The following is a 19,185-nucleotide window of genomic DNA, read 5'->3' as shown; positions in this document are numbered from 1 at the left end:
GAGTAGACAATGTCTCAGGTCCTTTTCAATGTTAAGATTTTGTTTTTCCATTTTGTATTGACAGTAAAAACTTGACTTCAAATCTATCTAGCTTACACTTGAAATTCTATTGATGCAGATGACTGGAGTCAGGGAGGGAGCCTGCGCGAGGATTGGTACATAACCTCTGTGCTCCTTGGAAAATGAGCAGCAGCATTTTCATATCTGAAGAATCTCTATGCCAACTATTTCAACCTTGTCAGATTTGCAAATTGCACCTGGTAGGTACAAGGGCTAGCAGATGGCTCTAATTTCAGAGTGCCCTTGACTACTAAAAAGAAGACACTGATGAGAATTTGTCTTAGGCCAGGATTTGGGTCTGCTAGATATAAAAAGGATTAGCCCTTCGCTCAGAGATCACCAGCACGTACTCTGTGTGGCCCAGTCCAACTTCTGTCCTGTGGGCTGCTGCCCTGTTCTACCACCTAGTGCCCAGTCAAAACCCACATTTTAAAACGCAAAGGAATAACCACTGCATGGTAAACTTAATGGGAAGGAATCAAACATACCACAGCATCAGATGTGCATCCACAGGAGCAATTTTTATTGAATTGACCAAGAAGGTAAGAGCATCTCTGACTTTGGTCACTTTAGAATAAGAATGGTCTTGTTCTACCTGCCCCTGATTAAGCCTCCAGGGATCTTAGAAAACACAGTCTAAAAAAGATAACCTCAAAAATGTAGACATATTCTACTGGGGAGGAAAAAATGTGAACGCAGATACTGATCACATCTTGTGTTACCCCTTCTCTCCAAACTTATCTCCAAAGGCAGAGAGGGTGGAGTCTGCCTGGAGTCTCCTCCTGGCATATTTAACTCCCTCCTGTCCCCCTCCTACTTGCATATATGGACTTCTGCACTTAGGCGCAGGCTTCTCTGCCTGAGGTGGCCCATTCTCGAATGCGGACCCCTGCAGGCCAGAAATCTCCTTCCATCTCTTTACATATCCTTCTGAGTCTCATGTGTAGTAGGTGCTCAATAAGTGTTTGCTGAATTGGTCTGTGTGCGCACGTGCGTGTTTGGGGAGTAACTTAATTCTCAGGGGTCCCATGTATATAACAAACCCCATTTTTCCTCTGACAGAGACTAAGGCACAAAGGCTCCAGATCACACAGCTCATGGAGTCACTGGGGCTCCTCTCCCTCACCTGGTCTGATGTTTTCAGGCCGGGTGCCGTGGGTCAAGCCTGTAATCCCAGAACTTTGGGAGGTCGAGGTGGGCAGATGACTTAAGCCCAGGAGTTCGAGACCAGCTTGGGCAACATGGTGAAACCCTGTCTCCACCAAAAATACAAAAACTTAGCTGGGCGTGGGGGCACGCACCTGTGGTCCCAGCTACCCGGGAGGCTGAGGTGGGAGGATCACTTGACTCCGGGAGGCAGAGGCTGCAGTGAGCCGAGATCCCGCCATTACACTACATCCTGGGCGACAGAGCAAGACTCTGTCTCAAAAAAAAAAAAAGTTTTCCTTCAGGAAGGGGTGGACTGGGGAGGCCTGGCTTGGTGGTCACTCCGCAGGTGGCGGCGCACACTCTGACCGCTTGTTTTGCAAGGGGACGAACTGAGCCTTTTTTTTTTTTTTTTTGGCCATCATTTATCCGAGATGCGATCGGTCCAAATAAGCAGCTCTCGGAAAGTTTCCGTTTTGAAACTTCTCCGACACTCCTACCCCGGGCTGGCTCCGGGTGCCAGAGCCGAGAGGAGCTGCCTGCGAGACCAAGCCCCGCCCCCCCGCCGCCCGCCCCCCGCAGGAGCCAGGAGGGTGCTGGGCCGCGGGAGTGGGGTGCTGGGCCTAGACATGAGGCTGCAGGACACCACTCCCTCCCCCCATGCTCAAGACTGCTGACACACGAACCCCTACAAACGCGGCCGCCCTTGCCCGCCAGCTTGGCCCCTAGCTTCACCCCTTCTTCCTCTCCCTCGACCACCCCGACCCCCCTCCCCAACGTATCGATCCAGTCCCCGACCCTGGGAGACTCACCCCGCCACTCCAGGAGCCGCTCGGGGGTGAGCGCCGCCGCCACGTCCTCGGCGTAGCCCCTCGGCGCCCCCAGCAGCAGCAGCAGCAGCAGCGACGGCGACAGCAGCATCGCTAACCACTGGGCTCGCCGGGCGCCCCTTGTCCCGGGAGCCCAGAGCCGCACCCCAAGCACCCGGCCCTGCCGCGCGGAGGCGGATCCGCAGCCTCCTCCGCGCCCCACCCCTCCGGGGGCCTCGACACCCCCGGGTCCTGGAGACCCACTCCGCCACCTCTGTCGCCACAGTGAACGGACACTCGGGGCTCCGGCTGGGACGCGGGAAAGTCGAGGAGGTTTTCCCTGCCCTACCACTGCGGCTTGGGGAAGGAGGAGGAGGAGGGGTGAGCCATCTGCCCATCCCAGAAATTCCTGCCTTCGGGGTGGGGACAGGAGCAGTGAGGCTGCCCAGCGCACACTCCCTGCTCCTCCAGCTCGCAGCCCCGCTCTCTCCTTTCTGGGGGAGGCCGAAGAGGAGTTGTGGGTGAGATTTGAGAATCTCCAGGACAAGGAGCCTGACATCCGGGTTTGCAAACCACCCGGATTCTGGAAAACACCGCGGGTTTGCAGCGGGCAGCTTAGAGTGAACCCAGCTGCTCTGCGACCCGGGCGCTTTGGGAGCGCCCTGGGCTCCTCTGAAATGTGGAGCACTGGAAACCCCTGAGGGGCCACCCCGTGGTCTACCTTCCTTGCCACAGAGTAACCCAAAGATTCTTCTATTGTTCAGCTCCTTCGAGTTTGAAATAACCTCCTCTTTACATCTCCTTTGATCCCCCAAGCTCCGCAAAGTAGCCGGGGTCCCTATTATCCCATTTTTACAGCTGAGAAACCCTGCCCAGAAAGTCGAAGTGCTTTGCCCTACGTTACTTCCTAATCCAGCAAAAATTTCTCTGTAGTAAGTAGGACAGTCCTGGCTAGAATGTAGTCCTTCTAACTGTCCTCCTTCAAATAACCAGCAGAACACTGTAAGTGTTTAATATTCTGAGAACAGGCTTATATAAGACCTTTCCTCAGCGGGACCTTGACATTAGTCATTAAAACTAAGAGAGGGGGAGGGGAGGGCAGAAAGCAGAGCCTGGAAGGAAATGCCCAGCAGGGAGGAGGATTGAAGGTCAGAGCTAAAAGTGGAAGAAGGGAAAGTGGTTGTCTTGGCCACTGCCTTAACAAAAAGTGCTCAGTCCTGCAGGAACCTCAGAGAGCCTCAGAACTGTCTGTCCGAGGACAAAAGGGGCAAGCGTTTATCCATGGACTTTATCCTTCCCTGTTGGTAAGGGAGATCCTAGGGTTATTAACTCTGCTGCACTGTTCTACAGCCGTGGTGAGTTTCAGGCATGGTCCCATGCCTTGTCTCTGAGAAGCCCTGGGTGCATAGCATGGCAAAAGGTGAGGCACTGTCAGGTTGTTTCTCAGGGGGGTGGGGGGGGACGACAGCTAGGGGAGACAGGCTGCAGAGGGGGCTGGAGTAAGAGGTGAGTTGAGAGGATGTGAGAGGTTCCAATGTATGTAGAGTCTATAACATATCATTACATGTAGAATTCAGCATCCCTGCTTGAAAACATGCAGAAAAGAGATACTTTAAGCCTAGTAGATTACACAGACTTCAGCTACAAACTATGTATCCATCTCTCCTATGGTCTCAGAACTACATTGCTATGGGAATATCCCCGTAGTATTATAATAGAAGATTTGGCCCTGCCTGAGCAGGTTGGCATGCATTGCAGCAGGCAAGTGCAATGCATGTGGCATAATTAGGTCATAAAATGGGACACTGATGCTAATCTCTGGTGAGGTCCAGGGCAGTGACAGTAAAGGGGAGAAAGACTAGGCTGGAGTGGGCATAGAGGCCTAAATGTGCTCAGATAGTATGGTGGATATTGGGAGGAAGAGGCTGTTCTAGGATGGGAAGAAGTTGTGAAAAAAAAATATATTATACAAAGGTTAGAGTGAGAACTGCTTCTGTGGGAGAGAGTGAGGCATGCCTGGTTGAAATAAAGGGCAGCCACTGGGGCACCCTGATGAATGAGGACAGTTGCTGGGACATTGGGCTACCTCTCACTGGCTGTGCACCAGTGTGAGTTGTCCATGTGCTATGGGCCTGTTTTAGTCTCTGTATAATGAGGGGGAAAAAAGCTTCCCTTGACCCATAGCAGATACAATTCTGAAGCAGCAGAGCTAGGACTATGAGTAGGATAAGAAGGGAGAAACAAACCTTATTTCATCTTCAGAGCAATTAGTATAATGAAGAGAGGTGATGACAGCTTCCCGGCCTACCAACCCCATATTTTCTATTCAACCATTAGAACGCTCAGAAAAGAGCTACTTTTTCTTTTCTTTCTTTTGCTTTTTTTTTTTTTTTTAAATCTGTTGCTGAAACACTGCAGCTTTGAAATGGAAATCTGTGGTAAAGAGCTTTTTAACCTTCAAGAAAATGACCACCACCCATATCCTGGTCTCACATGTGTTTCAGGTTCATGAGGCACTGTAGGGTCATGGTTAAAAGAGGCAGCTCTGCTACTTACCAGCACACCACTTAGTTTGCCCCAGCCTCAGTTTCCTTCTAAGTAAAATGGAGATAATAATGTTTGCTTCATTGTGTGGCTGCATTAAATGAGCTAATGTATGCAGAGTGCTTAGCACAGTGCTAGCACACTGTAAAGTTCACCTCTGGGAGCTGTGGGTGTGTGGGGAGGGCATGAGGAGCAGAGAGCAAGAGCAAAGGAGAGCTTAGAAGCCAGGCTGCAGAGCGCTGTGCTAATGGGAATTATGGCTCTGGACTCCAGCTGAGGAACACGGTAGGCAGGGCTCAGTGCCTGCTGGCCTTTGTACAGCTTCCTATTGCTTCCCTTCTCCTTTGGAATTGGAATTCATTATTTATATCTCTCACCTGAATGTGAATTCCAGGACAGCACACTTCCTGGCACTTGGTCATCTCTCAGTTTCTGCTGAATGAGCGAAGGAATGAGGGAAGAAAAGAAAAGAGGTTGAAAGAAATAAAGTCAGTCTTCACTTAACGTCATCTATAGGTTCTTAGAGACTATGATTTTAAGCAAAATGGCATATAATAAACCAATTTTCTTTTTCTCATCAATGTCATAATGAAATCACGTTGAAGGAAATAATGTTATTTGAGGACCTGCTATATGTCATTTCACTCAAAATTGCAGTTTCCAAGAACCTGTTCATGGTGTTAAGTGAAGACTTCCTGTACAGTGTGTGGGGTCATTTGAAACCTGAGAAAAATATTAAAACTTTGAATTGTATTGATAGTGAAGAAAATGGGATTTAAAACTCAATGCATAGATTGTGGTTTGTCAAAATTAACAAATTTTTTGAGCACTGTATGAATCAGGGTATCAGCAAGAAAGGGTGAGGTCCTGGTTTGTTGAATGTTTACCCAAGGGACTGTGAACCCCCAAAATTTGAGACGGGCCTCAGTTAATTTAGAAAGTTTATTTTGCCAAGATTGAGGACACATACCCATGGCACAGCCTCAGGAGGTCCTGACGACATATGCCCAAGGTGGTCAGAGCACAGTTTGGTTTTATACGTTTTAGGGAGACGTGAGACATCAATCAATGTATGTACGATGAACATTGGTTTGGTCTGGAAAGGCAGGACAACTTGAAGTGGACCGCAGGGCTTCCAGGTCATAGGTAGATAAGAGACAAGTGGTTGCATTTTTTCAAGTTACTGATTAGCCTCTCCAAAGCAGGCAATCAGATATGCGTTTATCTCAGTGAGCAGAGGGGTGACTTTGAATAGAATGGGAGGCAGGTTTGCTCTAAGCAGTTGCCAGTTTGGCTTTTCCCTTTAGCTTAGTGATTTGGGGGACCCAAGATATTTTTCTTTCACATCTCTCCCCTTTTCTTCTAAAAATATCTTTTGAAGGCTGATCATGGTGGCTCACACCTGTAATCACAGCACTATGGGAGCCTGAGGCAGGTGGATCACCTGAGGTCAGGAGTTCAAGACCAGCCTAGCTAACATAGTGAAACCTTGTCTCTACTAAAATACAAAAATTAGCTGGGTGTGGTGGTGCACGCCTGTAGTCCTAGCTACTCAGGAGGCCGAGGCAAGAGAATTGCTTGAACCTGAGAGGTAGAGATTGCAGTGAGCCGAGATCATGCCACTGCACTCCAGCCTGTGTGACAGAGCCATTCTCCATCTCAAACAAAAAAAAAAAAAGTCTTTTGGAGAAAATTAGTCTCTGGTTCCAGGTTTTGTCTTTTTATCTGATATCTCATGGCTAGGATGATTTATTCCTAGACAGGTAGGTCCTGAGTTATTAGGAAAGCTCATTTTTAGAAGGTTGTGAAGTCTCATGTCCTATGGAGAAAATAGAGGGAGGAAGGGAGAACAACAACAATAAACAAAAGAACCATTTTGGAAAATCAATGTAGGCCACATTACTCTGAAGTCCATATATCAGTAGGCAGGTATGAAAGTGGCTTATGTATGTAAATAGGTGGTTGTTATTGTCTTCTGAAGTTCAAGTTGTCTAGTCTCAGTTTGCAGAGCTTTATGTAAGCACAGTTTTGTTTTCAGGGACTCCAAATTAGGAGAAATGGGGGAAAAAAGGGAAAAAAATTGAAAACACTGTTTTGAAAACTAATAGCCAAAAAAAATTAGAATTCAGTCCAAACTGTAAAAAATAATAAAATTGAAAAATATCAGGCAAGACTAGAATCTAATAACAGGTGCACTACAGTTTTGAAACATAATTTTTCTCTCTCCAGACAAATCATGGTAGAACTGATTTGCTTTACTATACTTGTCCTAATTATTTGCATACAGTGCAGCAAGAACAATTATTTTTTACATAGGCTTTTAAATCATCTTTGATGGGACTTTGTTCCATAGAAGGAATCTCAGATAAGACTTTTTTAAAGCTGAACCCAGTGATGAATTTGTGCCACCTAATACCTATGAGTTGGGTGATCCTTTCCTCTTGAGGTTCCAAGATAAACTTGGAGCTCCTGGGCCTGTCAGAAAGTGAAATTCTTTACTTACCACTGTACAGGGAAGGTATGAGGTCAGTTTCCCCAAGGGCTTTTATTGACTCCGTAGGTCAAGTTTGATTCCTTAAAGGAATGCACACAATTAAAACCTTGGTAAAATAACCAATTTCTCCAATTGTGTCCTGTTGCAAAATGAAAATAGATTCTTATTGCACTTATGCAAATAAATGTATTGCCGTAAGTTAAGAATACCCACAAATAGTTTCCAAATTCTGGAGAAATCAGGTACAGAGAAACAAATATGCTACAAATTGTGTTTATAGGAGTATACTAAATTGTTAAAGTTGTCAATAGCTCAAAAAAAAAGTTTCCTTGACTCTGAAAAAAAAAAGAAGGATCAGCAACATTTAAAGCACAAATCAAAAAGATTACTTTAGTCTTCTGTCAGTTCATTTTACACAGTTAACTCCTGTTCTGCTTGATATTCATGAACATTTCAGCTCTCCATGAGAGTCCTGAAAGTTTTTTCCTCTATTCTAATGTCACAGTCTGTAAAGTTATCAAAAACCTGCATTTAAGAACACCTGTTAGAGTTTTATAGCTGATTATAAAACCACCTCTTAAAGAGGACCAAAACAAGACAACAATTATTTTTGGATGACAAAAAGTTTTAGGGCAGCCATAGTCAAAGACATTATTGATAAGGAAATGTGTTACCTCTGTGGCACACAGTAATTTAACATAACAATTATAAGTATTACTGATAATGTACAGTAAGTCATATCAGAATTATAGGAGTGCCCATGATTTTGGAACAGATACCACATATTTATATAAATACAGCCTAAAGAAAACCAAACACCATTTCATCTTTGGCAATGTTTTCTGTATAATTTTTATACCAGATAAACCAAACAATGTCATTTTTGAACTTTAAGGAACTTAATATCTTAAAGGATTGATTAGGTTAGAAAAAGACATAATTTATAATTTGATTTTGGAAAGTTCATCAAATATCAAAGGTTTAAAACTCTTGATATCACAAAATAAGATCATTCATTTAACCAAAGTGATAACTCAAGGATTTAAAAAAGGCAAAAACCTTCATTCTTTGAGAAAGGAGACTTAACGGTCCAAACAATAAGCTAATAAAAACAACATGAAGCCAATTAAATTTGTTTTTTGAAATTTTATAACCAATCTATACAATTTTAATCTTGACCATAAGATATAACTTCCATAAACCTTTTATAACCTTTATTGAGGAGTCAGTTAATGCTTCAAGACAACCTTGTTAATTTGACACAGGGGCTCACATGCTAGTCTTGCACCACTGTGCTTTAACATTAATGATTAATTTATAGAGAAACAACTTATTTTATCTTTCAAAATCAGCCTTTACAATCTTATGTGCCCATATTTTCCATGACAGTCCCTGGAACTTGAGTTGAAATAGCTTTAATTTCTGGCCGTGTGTCTTAGAAATGCAGTATATTTTGATTGACGTCTCCTACAGGGCCTGTAAATGGGGCTTTAATTGCTGTCAGTGTTTAAAATGTAGTAGGAGTTGCTGTCTTTTTAGACTCAGGAGTCAAAGCCCTGCAACTCAGTGTCACAAGTATTTTAAAAGTGCATACAGAGAGATGAGAGATAGATGGATGTAATAACCTTCATTTAAAAATTTTAATCTCTGGTTTTTTCCTAAGCAAACCAAAACTTAAATGATAATATGACAACTTGATCATATAAAAGTTTTAGGTCTTTAAAAAATAAATCCTCTTATTGTGACTTACACAGACTATTCATGATATGCTTGGACTTTCTGATTTGTTCTGAACATCCCTCTTTCTTAAACAACCAGTCATTTTACTCTAGGACTCAATTTACCATACAAGATTCTTTCTCATATGAAATTATTTTCCTTTAAGCTTTCTTACAAAAAACCCTCTTTATTTTAATAACTTTCTTTACATCTCTTTTATTTCCTGGTTCCTTTTACCTTGTTTTATACATGACCTTTAAATGAACTTTGAATTTGATAAAAATTGTTCACCGTTTTTTTTTAAAGGACACATTTGTTTTGAATGTTTTCCTACAAATATATTTTTATTGGAAAATATCTAAATAATAAAATATCTGTTATTTAATTTGATATAACTTTAGATTCTAAATTATGATTATTTTGTCTACAAGTATTTATTCTATTACATTTACCTAATAATTTTTTTATCATTTACCTAGATTATTTACAAAAACTGTGACTGTCATTATTTAAAGTTATAGAACCACCATTGCAAAATTGTAATTGAGGCAGTGAAAAAGATTTCACCTGACTGACTCCATCTTGCTTCTAATCTCCAAACTGTTCTGTTCATTCCTGGGCATAGGTCTAACTAACTTTGGGAGGAACTTAGTTTATAGTTTAGCTTTGAAACAAAGACTGTAATAGTCCTTTCCCAAAACAAACCTTACTGACTGTAGAATAGATCACCTAAAGCCACAAGATTAGAAGATATGGTAATCGTACTAAATTCAAGATGTAGCATATTTTTTTATTAAACCAATATCAATATCTTATTTATTAAAGATTACTCAAGCAAAGGTCATTCTGATTTGGGCTGGGTTTATAGTTTTGTAACCCCTATGCCAATATTTTGACAACTTATAGTATTTGGCAGGAATAAGTATGAAATTGCTTGATTTATAAATGTAAACAAAAATGTATGCTGGCAATTCTTAAGACATTTCTAATAATACTTTACCAATAATTTTAAAGCGAACTTATTTATTAAACATTTTACTTAAGTTACATAAGTTTGAAAAAGCATTTTACTAGTCTTTTCTTTTATCCTGATAAAGTATTTGATCCAAGTGCTTTTATTTTCTTAAGCCAATGAATTAGAGGTTTTTTATACTTTTTCAGTAGTGAAACATTGTGTACACATAAATACACAGACATATTAGGCATGCTGATAGAAATACATCTTATAGATTCACAAAAACCGTTTTTATTTCTATCTTAGGCTATCAGATTCTAGATAAACTATTTCACAACCCTAGGCAGTTGTCAGCTTAATAGCCTTAAATTTGCATATTAAAGGAAACAACTCAGGTGAAAACCAAATAGCAAAATGTATGTCATAAGGTACAGAGAGAAAATATCTGGTGGTCCTAGAGGGATATTAAAGATGGATGTCAAATCAGACAAAAAATTATAGAAATCTATCATAGGATTGTATAAGGAGACCAATTTTATCTACATAGGGACTACCTATCTTTAAACAGGATCTCTGAGCTCTGGGCAAAGCTCCCACTGAATCCTGGGTCTCCAAAAAGGAAGAATTATTACGAGGTTAGACCTTGTGATGCTTTTGCAGTGTACTTAAAAAAATGTTTTTTTAAATAAAGACATTTCCAAGTGTCTAAACCACACTCTTCCTTAAAAAAACAGGAGTACCTCTGTGGCAACAACTATTTTAGGCAAAAAAAAAAAAAAAAAAGAAAACACACACACACACGAAAAACAAAACAAAACAAAAAACTCAAACAAACAAAAAGGTAACACAATACAAAAGTAAGCAGTTAAGAGCTGAGACAAACTTGTCTGTTCTCATTATTGTGGTTCCATAAGGTAAAACAGGCTTCTCCCCTAAAGGGAGCCTTCTGCCTTCCCTATTTTCTTTATGGAGCCCCATATATGAGTGCATTTTAGGTCCACCATACAGCAGTGGGTGCAACAGATAGGAGAGACAACAAAAGTAAATGAAGAAAACAGAATTCAGGAAACTGAGAAGAAAAAGCTTTTGCTCAAAAAAAGACAAAGTCCTAGGAGAAAAACAAAAAGAAAAACACGAAGGCATTTTAAATACAAACACACACATATGCACACATACACACACACACACACACACGTTGGATGTTAGCTTTCAATTAAGCTGACTTTTAACCATTGAACTTCTTTAAAAAAAACTTTTAAAATCCCATTACCATATTTCAGCTAGGACAAATTGCTGCGATTTCAGAGGTATAGCTATTGATGTTTCGGTTTTGCCTGGCTAGCAAAAAAGTGGTCTTGTTATGTAAGTAAAGTCACTTAGTAGTCAAAATTGAAAATCTTTCCTCTTTTTTTTTCCTTTTGCTGATCATTTTTCTCCCCCCTACCACACTACTTTTTTTTTTTTTATATTTGTGGGAATTTAGCCACCTCAGAAGCCTTGTTCCCCATAATTTGGAACTTTCTTTGGATTTGATCAAGTCAGACAGAGTTGATCAAACCCAATGGGAAAAAGACCCAACAATGAAAACAGAACCAGACAACCCCCCCAAAAAAAACACAGTTAAGCAAAACAAACAATTGTACAACTTATGTGATTACTGAGTGCTCTAATGGTAAAGAGAAATTAAGACCAGTTGGTTGTTAACTTTCTCCAAGACAAAAATCCCTGTTCAGTTACTTACCTAGGGGTGGGTCTCATGCTGAAAATGTATCTCCACCATCCTAGAAGCAGAAAAAAAATAATAACTTATATTCCCTGTTGGAAATGAGCTCAAATTCCATGAAGGAGTTCCCTGCCTTCTATTGTCATAGAAGCAGAAAAACTTGCCTTCCTTGTTGTAAGCAAGCAAAACTCCAAAAAAAAAAAAAAAAAAAAGGCGGGGTTGACGGGAGTTGCAGCAAAATAAACTTTAGATCTTGACCAAATTTTGGGAAATCAGGGATTCTCTGGAGGGGTGCTCCCAGACTTCCACAAATTGTCCTATTGGTTTGAGCCATAAAGTTAGCTCATGCTGGTACCAAGCACAGAAAGGGGATTTGTTAAAGGTTAGGGACACCTCCACTCAGAATCCCTTCATGGTTACCAAAATGTGAACCCTGAAAATTTATGACAGGTCTCAGTTGATTTAGAAAGTTTATTTTGCCAAGGTTGAGGATACATGCCCATAACACAGACTCAGGAGGTCCTAGTGACATGTGCCCAAAGTGCTCAGAGCACAGTTTGGTTTTATACATTTTAGGGAGACATGAGGCATCAATCAATGTATGTATGATGAACATTTGTTTGGTCTGTAAAGGCAGGACAACTCGAAGTGGAGGAGGGGGCTTCCAGGTCATAGGTAGATAAGAGACAAATGAGTGCATTCTTTTGAGTTTCTGATTAGCCTCTCCACAGGAGGCAATTAGATATACATTTATCTCAGTGAACAGAGGGGTGACTTTGAATAGAATGGGAGGCAGGTTTACTCTAAACAGTTCCTAGTGTGACTTTTCCCTTTAGCTTACTGATTTTGGGAGCCCAAGATATCTCCCTTTCACAGGACTATTTACAAAGGTATGGGCAGAGTGAAGGGAACCAAAATAGGATGGTGAAGCACCCAGCTTCTGGCAAGAATGAAGCTGTCTTTACCACAGGTAGACCTGAACACAGGGGCAGGGAGCAGTAACACGGGCCTAATGAAAGCTGTACCCTTGGGACAGAGGGCATCTGCTAGGACAAGAGAACAGCAACTACTACCAACTGAAGCCTGGTGGGGAGGAAGCTGAGATAGTAAATACCCTGTCTGTCTTCACCTGCTTTCTGACATCTTCCCATTGGCAGAACCCAGCTGGAATTCAGTGGGCAAAGAAGTCCACAGAAGCCAGCTTCCCAGAGTACAGAGCAGAGTGGAGGATGATAGAAAGAAAAATATTGTATGATCTCATTTATTTGCAGAATCTTACAAAATAAATTTGAATAAATAGAAATAGAGTAGAACAGTGGTTACCTGGGAGAGGAAATGGAAAAAAGTCAAGGATACAAATTTGCAGTTATGTAGGATGAATAAGTCTGGAGAGCTAATGTACAGCATGAAGATTCTAGCTAATGATATTGTATCGTATACTGAAAAGTTGTGAAAAGAGTAGATTTTAGGTGCTATTAGTACACACACATAAAGACATCTATGGAAGGTGATGGATATGTTAATTTTTTTGGCTTTTAATCATTTCACTATGTGTATATATATGTCAAAACATTATGTTGTATACCTTAAATACATACAATAAAAATAAATTTTAAAAAGCAATAAACATACAACTACCTTATTTGTTTTCTAGGGCTGCCATAACAAAGTACCACAAACTGGGTGGCTTAAAACATTGGGAATTATTCTCTGTTTTATAGACCAGGAGTCCAAAGTCAAGTAAGCCAAAGGAATGAACTATTGATGCATGCAACAACATGGCTGTGTCTCCAAATAATTCTGCTGACTGTAAGAAGCTAGACAAATAAGAGTATGTGCTTTATGACTGCATTTATAGAAAATTCTGGAAAATGTAAACTGATATGTAGTGACAGAAAAGCAGATCAGTGGTTGCCTGGGAATGGGAATGAAGGGCTAGCATGGACAGAGACTTAGCTGAGCCAAGAAGGAACGAGCAAATACTCCAGACAGACTGAATAGAGGTGAGAGTGCACATAAAAGGTGCTTGAGAGACTCTTGTAGCAGACAGATTGGATTGCATTGGGATGTTCTAGGAGCATTGAGACTAAATAGAAAAGCTGGTGCTAGATCCAAGATCATGTTAAGAACTTTATGCTAAAGCCGGGAAGAAGTCATTAAGTGGTTTCATTGCGACCAGATTTATGTTTTACATTTTAGAAAGAATGTTTCTGCTGTAGCATAGAGAATGGATGGGGTTGAGCAATTCATAAGGCTTAGGAGGCTGCTGCAGGAGCCTACATAGAGAGAGGGCAGTTGTCTCGACTAGGAAGGAGGCAGTGGAAGGTAAAGAAATACGAACACACATTTTGAGATATTGAAGAGGAAGGATCATCAAGATGTAGTTTTGACTGAGTGTGTTGGGGAGTAAGAGGGGAAGTTGTCAAGAATGATTTCCCATTTTATGGCCAACCTAATTGCTTCATACACTGAGAAACAGTTTGGGGAAGGTGGAGGATTTCAGTTTGGGATTTGCTGAAAGGCTGATGGGACATCCAGGTGGAGATATCCAGAGGGCAGTTGCATATTATGCGTATCAAAGTCAGAAACAGTCTGGAAGCATAGATTTGGGAGTTATCTGTGGTTAATAATTAAAGCCATGGGAGCATGTGCAATTGCCTAGGGAGTAGAAGTTGAGAAGAAAGAGGAGAGGCCTGAAAGAATCATAGGAAATAACAACATATAAGGACAGCTAGGGAAGCACGCTGAGATGGAGTTAGAGAGGCAGGAGAGGGTAGGTAGAAAGTGTGGTGCTCTGGAAGTTGGGTAGAGTGTTTCAAGGAGATAACAAAAACAGCTTCATATGCTCTGGTGAGGTCAAAAGATTAAGGATAGACACATGTGCTGAATTTTGGGACAGAGAGGTAAACTATGAGCTTGGGAAGAATGCTGTTAAGGGTTGGAGGCAGGAGACATATTGGTGGTTTGAGAATGACTAGGAGCAGAGACAAGGATAGACAACTCTTTCAAGCAGTTTGTAGTTGCAAGGAGAAGGAGAAATGGCTGTATAGTCTGTGGGTATGTGATCGGGGAAGAAGGAGAATGTCTGGAGGCAGTTGCATATATGGGTACCAAAGTCAGAAACAGGCTGGGAACATAGAATGTTGTTGTTATTGTTGTCATTATTACATTGTTAGATGAGAGATTTAACATGTCTGAACCCTGATGGAAAGACTGTACTAGGGAGGGAGAAGTCAAAAATGCTTACTCTGAGGGAATTTATAGAGTAAGGTCCTTGAGAAGACCGAAGTTTCCAGATCCAAAACTAAGAGGACTCACTTTAGAAAGGAAGGTGCAACCTCTCATATAGTTGAAATGCAGGAAATAATAGTGTAGACCGAGGTAAGCCTGTAAGCTGTGGGTAGATTTGAGAGTTCTCTCATCTGCTAGCTTCTAGTTTCCCTGAGAAGTGACAGAGGAGTTCATCAGCTGAGAATGAAGGGAGAGCTGGAGTTGGAGAGAGTGGGTGAGGCTGGCTTCAATATAAAACAGCAGAGAGAGCTGCTGGGGAGACTGGAAATCTGAAAATCACCAGGGGCCCAAATGCGGTCCAGGACCAATGAATTTACGAAGACTCACGTGTTTTCTTAATAATGTTCAGCAGTGCAGGTGTTGGCAGGAGGAAGGTGGGCACTGGGCTTCTTCCATGCTGATGTTGCCTAATCAGGATGTTACATGCAAAAGAGTTGAGGATATGGGCAAGGGAAAGGTTGTAGTTCTTGGTGGGAATCTCACTGGACTCAGCTCCATGACCACAGATGGATAGGTGGTGGCAGGCAGAGAGGGCTCTGGGGCCAGACTGCCAGGTTCAGATCATGGTTTTGTCACTCATCAGTTGTGTGACTTGGGCTGCTTAACCTTCATGTACCATAGTTGCCTCATCTGCAAAACTGAATAATAATAATAGTGCCGGCTGGTTGTGGTGGCTCACGCCTATAATCTCAGGACTTTGGGAGGCCGAGGAGGGTGGATTACCTGAGGTCAGGAGTTTGAGACCAGCCTGGCCAGCATGGTGAAATCTCATCTCTACTAAAAATACAATAATTAGCTGGGCATGGTGGTGGGCGTCTGTAATCCCAGCTACTTGGGAGACTGAGGCAGGAGAATCACTTGAACCCAGGAGGCAGAGGTTGCAGTGAGCCGAGATTGCAGCATGGCCCTCCAGCCTGGGCAACAAGAGTGAAACTCAGTCTCAAAATAATAATAATAATAACAACAACAACAACAACAATAGTGCCTATCTCATTAGCTTGTTTTGGAGAATAAATGAGTTAACACATGGGAAGTGCTTAGAACAGTGACACATAGTAAATACTCAGCAAAAGTAGCTTTTATTATTAATTGTTATTACTTAAATAAAAATATCCTGCAGGCAAATAAAGAATGAGTATTGATTTTTCTTCTTGACGGGTGGAGAGAAAAGCCGTATGACATTGTCCTCATTTCTTCCTAATAGCTGCCATTTATTGAGAGGTTGGTATGTGCCAGGCTTTATGCATTGTGCTCACAGTGCGGTGGTTAAAAGGTCATATTCCCTAGTTTGGAATCTTCTCTGGGACCTATGCTAAGTCACGGCACTTTGCTCAGCCTCAGTTTCTTTTGTGTAAATTAGGGTAGTAGAATATTCACTCCATAACATAATACATGGACAGCACTCATAACCTGGCAAATAATGAGTGCTCATGAAATGTAGCTAGGGTTGCTAGGTAATACTGACAACAGCAACACCATGAAGTTTGTTTTTTTAAAATCACTAGATACTGATAAGGACACTGCAAGAGGTTAAGTGACGCATTGTTAAATCTCTATCCTGAGTTATTCATTAACTACATGTAATAAGCTATTTCATTAAGAGGCAACTGTACTACAGATAAAAGAGAACATTGGTTTGTATAAGACAGGAGTTTTCTAACCTATTTAATATGTATATTTAGCAGCTATCTCCCAGCTACTTATTAAACACTTCTGGATGTGTTCAAAATATTGTTTTATGTTGCGATTTTGCAGAACCGTATTTTAACTAATAACATCCACAGCAGCTTGAGTACTGAGAGGTGAAAAGAAGTGAAAATTTATTGGGCTACAGGCTAATTTCAGTAGTGAATTAATGAACTAGCTGCTCACCTTAGTCTAAGCAGCAATTTATATCAATTTAATTCAATTAATGGCTTTCCCCGTGTGTGGTTCTTAGCCAGAAAGAAAGTTTCACTTACTCAGAAGTTCCATTTGAGCTTCTGTTTTGATTGGGCTTGCACAGGGTCTCTTTCTTCCCCTGTCAGTGAGCTAAGTGCTCACGCCTTCACTTCTGCTTCCTATATGTAACTTTGTTGAGGCGATGCAGAGGAAGCAGGCAAAGGGGCACACATTGTTAAAAGAAAGAGGCAATCACCCTGGAGAGAATGTGCACCTGCAGCATATGTTTCTGAAACCTACGAAGGCCCACTAGTGCTCAGCCCTCACTGTGGCCAGAGTCACCTGGGAGCTTTAAAAATCAGCCATTATTCAGGCTCTCAGCCCCTCAGAGATTCTGATTCAGTTGATTTTGGGTAGGACTAGGCAACAGTATTTTTTTGAAAAGCTCCCAAAATGATGGATTCTAATATGCAGCTAGAGTAGAGAAGGGCTGGGTCTGTGCAGAGAACCCATTCTGGGTTCTGAATAGAAAAGGGCAGGAGGTAATGCTTGGGACATGGAAAGAAAGAGAAATCAACAATAAGTTGCTCAGTTGGGGGAGAGAAGGCTGGTTTTAGAAAACAATTTCCAATCGGCTGTGTTGCAATTACAGAGAGAATGGGGAGCAAGGCACAGGAAGCCACAGCAGACATATGGCTGTCATGGAGTGTGTTGCTGCCTGACTCTAGGAACCCCAATTTGGGAACCAAAGCTACTGAAGCGTCTTCCCAGGCATTGCATCTCTAGTTAACATCCTTTGAACTCTATAACCTTCCTAGAACTCAAGGGGAAAGGCTGGAGAGTTAAACTAATATTTACTTAACATCTATTAATCATTTTCTAGGGATTTAAATATTCTATATCAGTTAAGATTCAGGAAAGTGTATAAAAGTTTTTATAATTACCAATGTCCCTTATAAATAAAAATAACAAAATTAAGGTCTATCATCTTTTGGTTTCATCCAAACTATCCACCAATAAATGGAAGCGGAGTCTGTGAATGTATTCACATCTGGAAGGAAGAGGTAAGGGGAGAAAAAGGAGGCAGACAGAGAGCAGGTTGGACTAGGTGGATGAAAATGCCTTCTTCCATTATTTCTTAGCTATGTTACCTGGGTCAAATTACATAATCTTGTTCTTCCTCTATATACGGGACAATAAAAACCTGTTTTGCAAGGTTATTGTAAGGTGAGAAATGAAGTGAGCCAAACACCTGGCACAAGTAGGTCCCCCAGAAGTACAGCCACAGTCACTCTGAGGGAAGGAGTCTGGTCCTAAAGGATCAGGGACAGCAAGCCTGCATGATCATACTTATCTTGCTTGCTTGGAGGGTTGGATACTTTGTCAAACTTTATTTCTAGGCAATTCAAAATGCTAAATCTCAGGGTAGTGGAGATAATGGGGATTTGGCATGAGGTAATCATGAGACTGTGAAAAGAAACTTGTGGACAAAGGTCTTCACCGAACTTTCCAAGTAAAACTGGTTAAATATTAAAGTTCACTGTGACTTTCTGAGAAGATTTATAAAGCTAAGTGAATTGAGCACTAAGAAATTGGCAAGCCTGTTTTATATTGCTTAGCTATCTTAAGAATCATTTGAGGCATGCTGTATGGTTTTTCCTTAGCTTAACATGTTTTCTGGGTTAAAATAGGAATTACAATGTTGCCATGTGCAAATTTTATAAAAGGTGAAGATGTGGATGGACAAGTGATCAGGAATCTATGACTATAACTTAATTTTTTTCTTGCGTTATGTTTATCAATTAATAATAGTTTTGTTCCCGCACAATGGCTTCATTTACATTTGATGCTAGAAAAAAGCAAGTTATTAATATAGGGCCAGAAACCTCAGCTTTTGACGCTAGAATTGATAGAAATAAAATTTTAATATTCCTAGTGAATCCAGGGAATTATAAAATTATATAAGCCCCTTGTTATAGCTTTAATGGGGCATAAATGACATATAATGGACTGTACACATTTAAAGTATACAGTCTGAAAGTTTTTGACATACTTTTACACCCATGAGAGCATTACCATAATCGAGGTAGTGGCCATACCTACCATTCCTGCAAGCTTCTTGTGTTCTTTGGTAAGTCCTCTGTTGTACCCCTTCCCACCCCAGCTCCCAGTCAATTATTGAGCTGCTTTCTGTCACTATAGATTTGTTTGCAATTTCCAGAATTTTATGTAAGTGAAATCATACAATGCATACTCCTTTTTTTTTTGTCTGACTTCTTTCACTCAGCATATTTTGAGATACACCCATGTTACACTCATCAATAGTTCAATCTTTTTCATTGCTGAGTTGTAGTTCATGGCATGAATGTACCACAATTTGTTTACCCATCATCTGTTGATGGATATTTGGGTTGTTTCCACTTTGGGCCTATTACACATACAGCCGATATGAACATTCATGTATAAATCCTCGTATGGACATGCCATTTTATTTTTCTTGTGTAAATACCTACAAGTGGAATGAGAGGATCACACAGAAGTTACACTTTAACTTTTTACATTC

The 19,185-nt window shown here is 41.2% G+C and overlaps 1 protein-coding gene across 3 annotated transcripts in view; it reads right to left on the bottom strand.

The window, feature by feature from the left end:
* PLA2R1 (phospholipase A2 receptor 1, 180kDa) overlaps positions 1–2,599 on the bottom strand; it is a 134,158-nt gene extending 131,559 nt beyond the window's left edge. For all 3 annotated transcript variants that reach the window (XM_011947119.1, XM_011947118.1, XM_011947120.1), the window contains exon 1: positions 2,019–2,599. In XM_011947119.1, coding sequence (XP_011802509.1) covers positions 2,019–2,574 — 556 coding nt within the window. In that variant the 5' untranslated portion in view covers positions 2,575–2,599. The remainder of the gene's footprint in view (positions 1–2,018) is intronic.
* Positions 2,600–19,185: the final 16,586 nt, after the last annotated feature.

This window comes from Colobus angolensis, unplaced genomic scaffold (genome assembly GCF_000951035.1).
Source record: "Colobus angolensis palliatus isolate OR3802 unplaced genomic scaffold, Cang.pa_1.0 Scaffold259, whole genome shotgun sequence".
Lineage (NCBI taxonomy): Eukaryota > Metazoa > Chordata > Mammalia > Primates > Cercopithecidae > Colobus > Colobus angolensis.
This window is presented reverse-complemented; position numbering and strand designations above follow the sequence as displayed.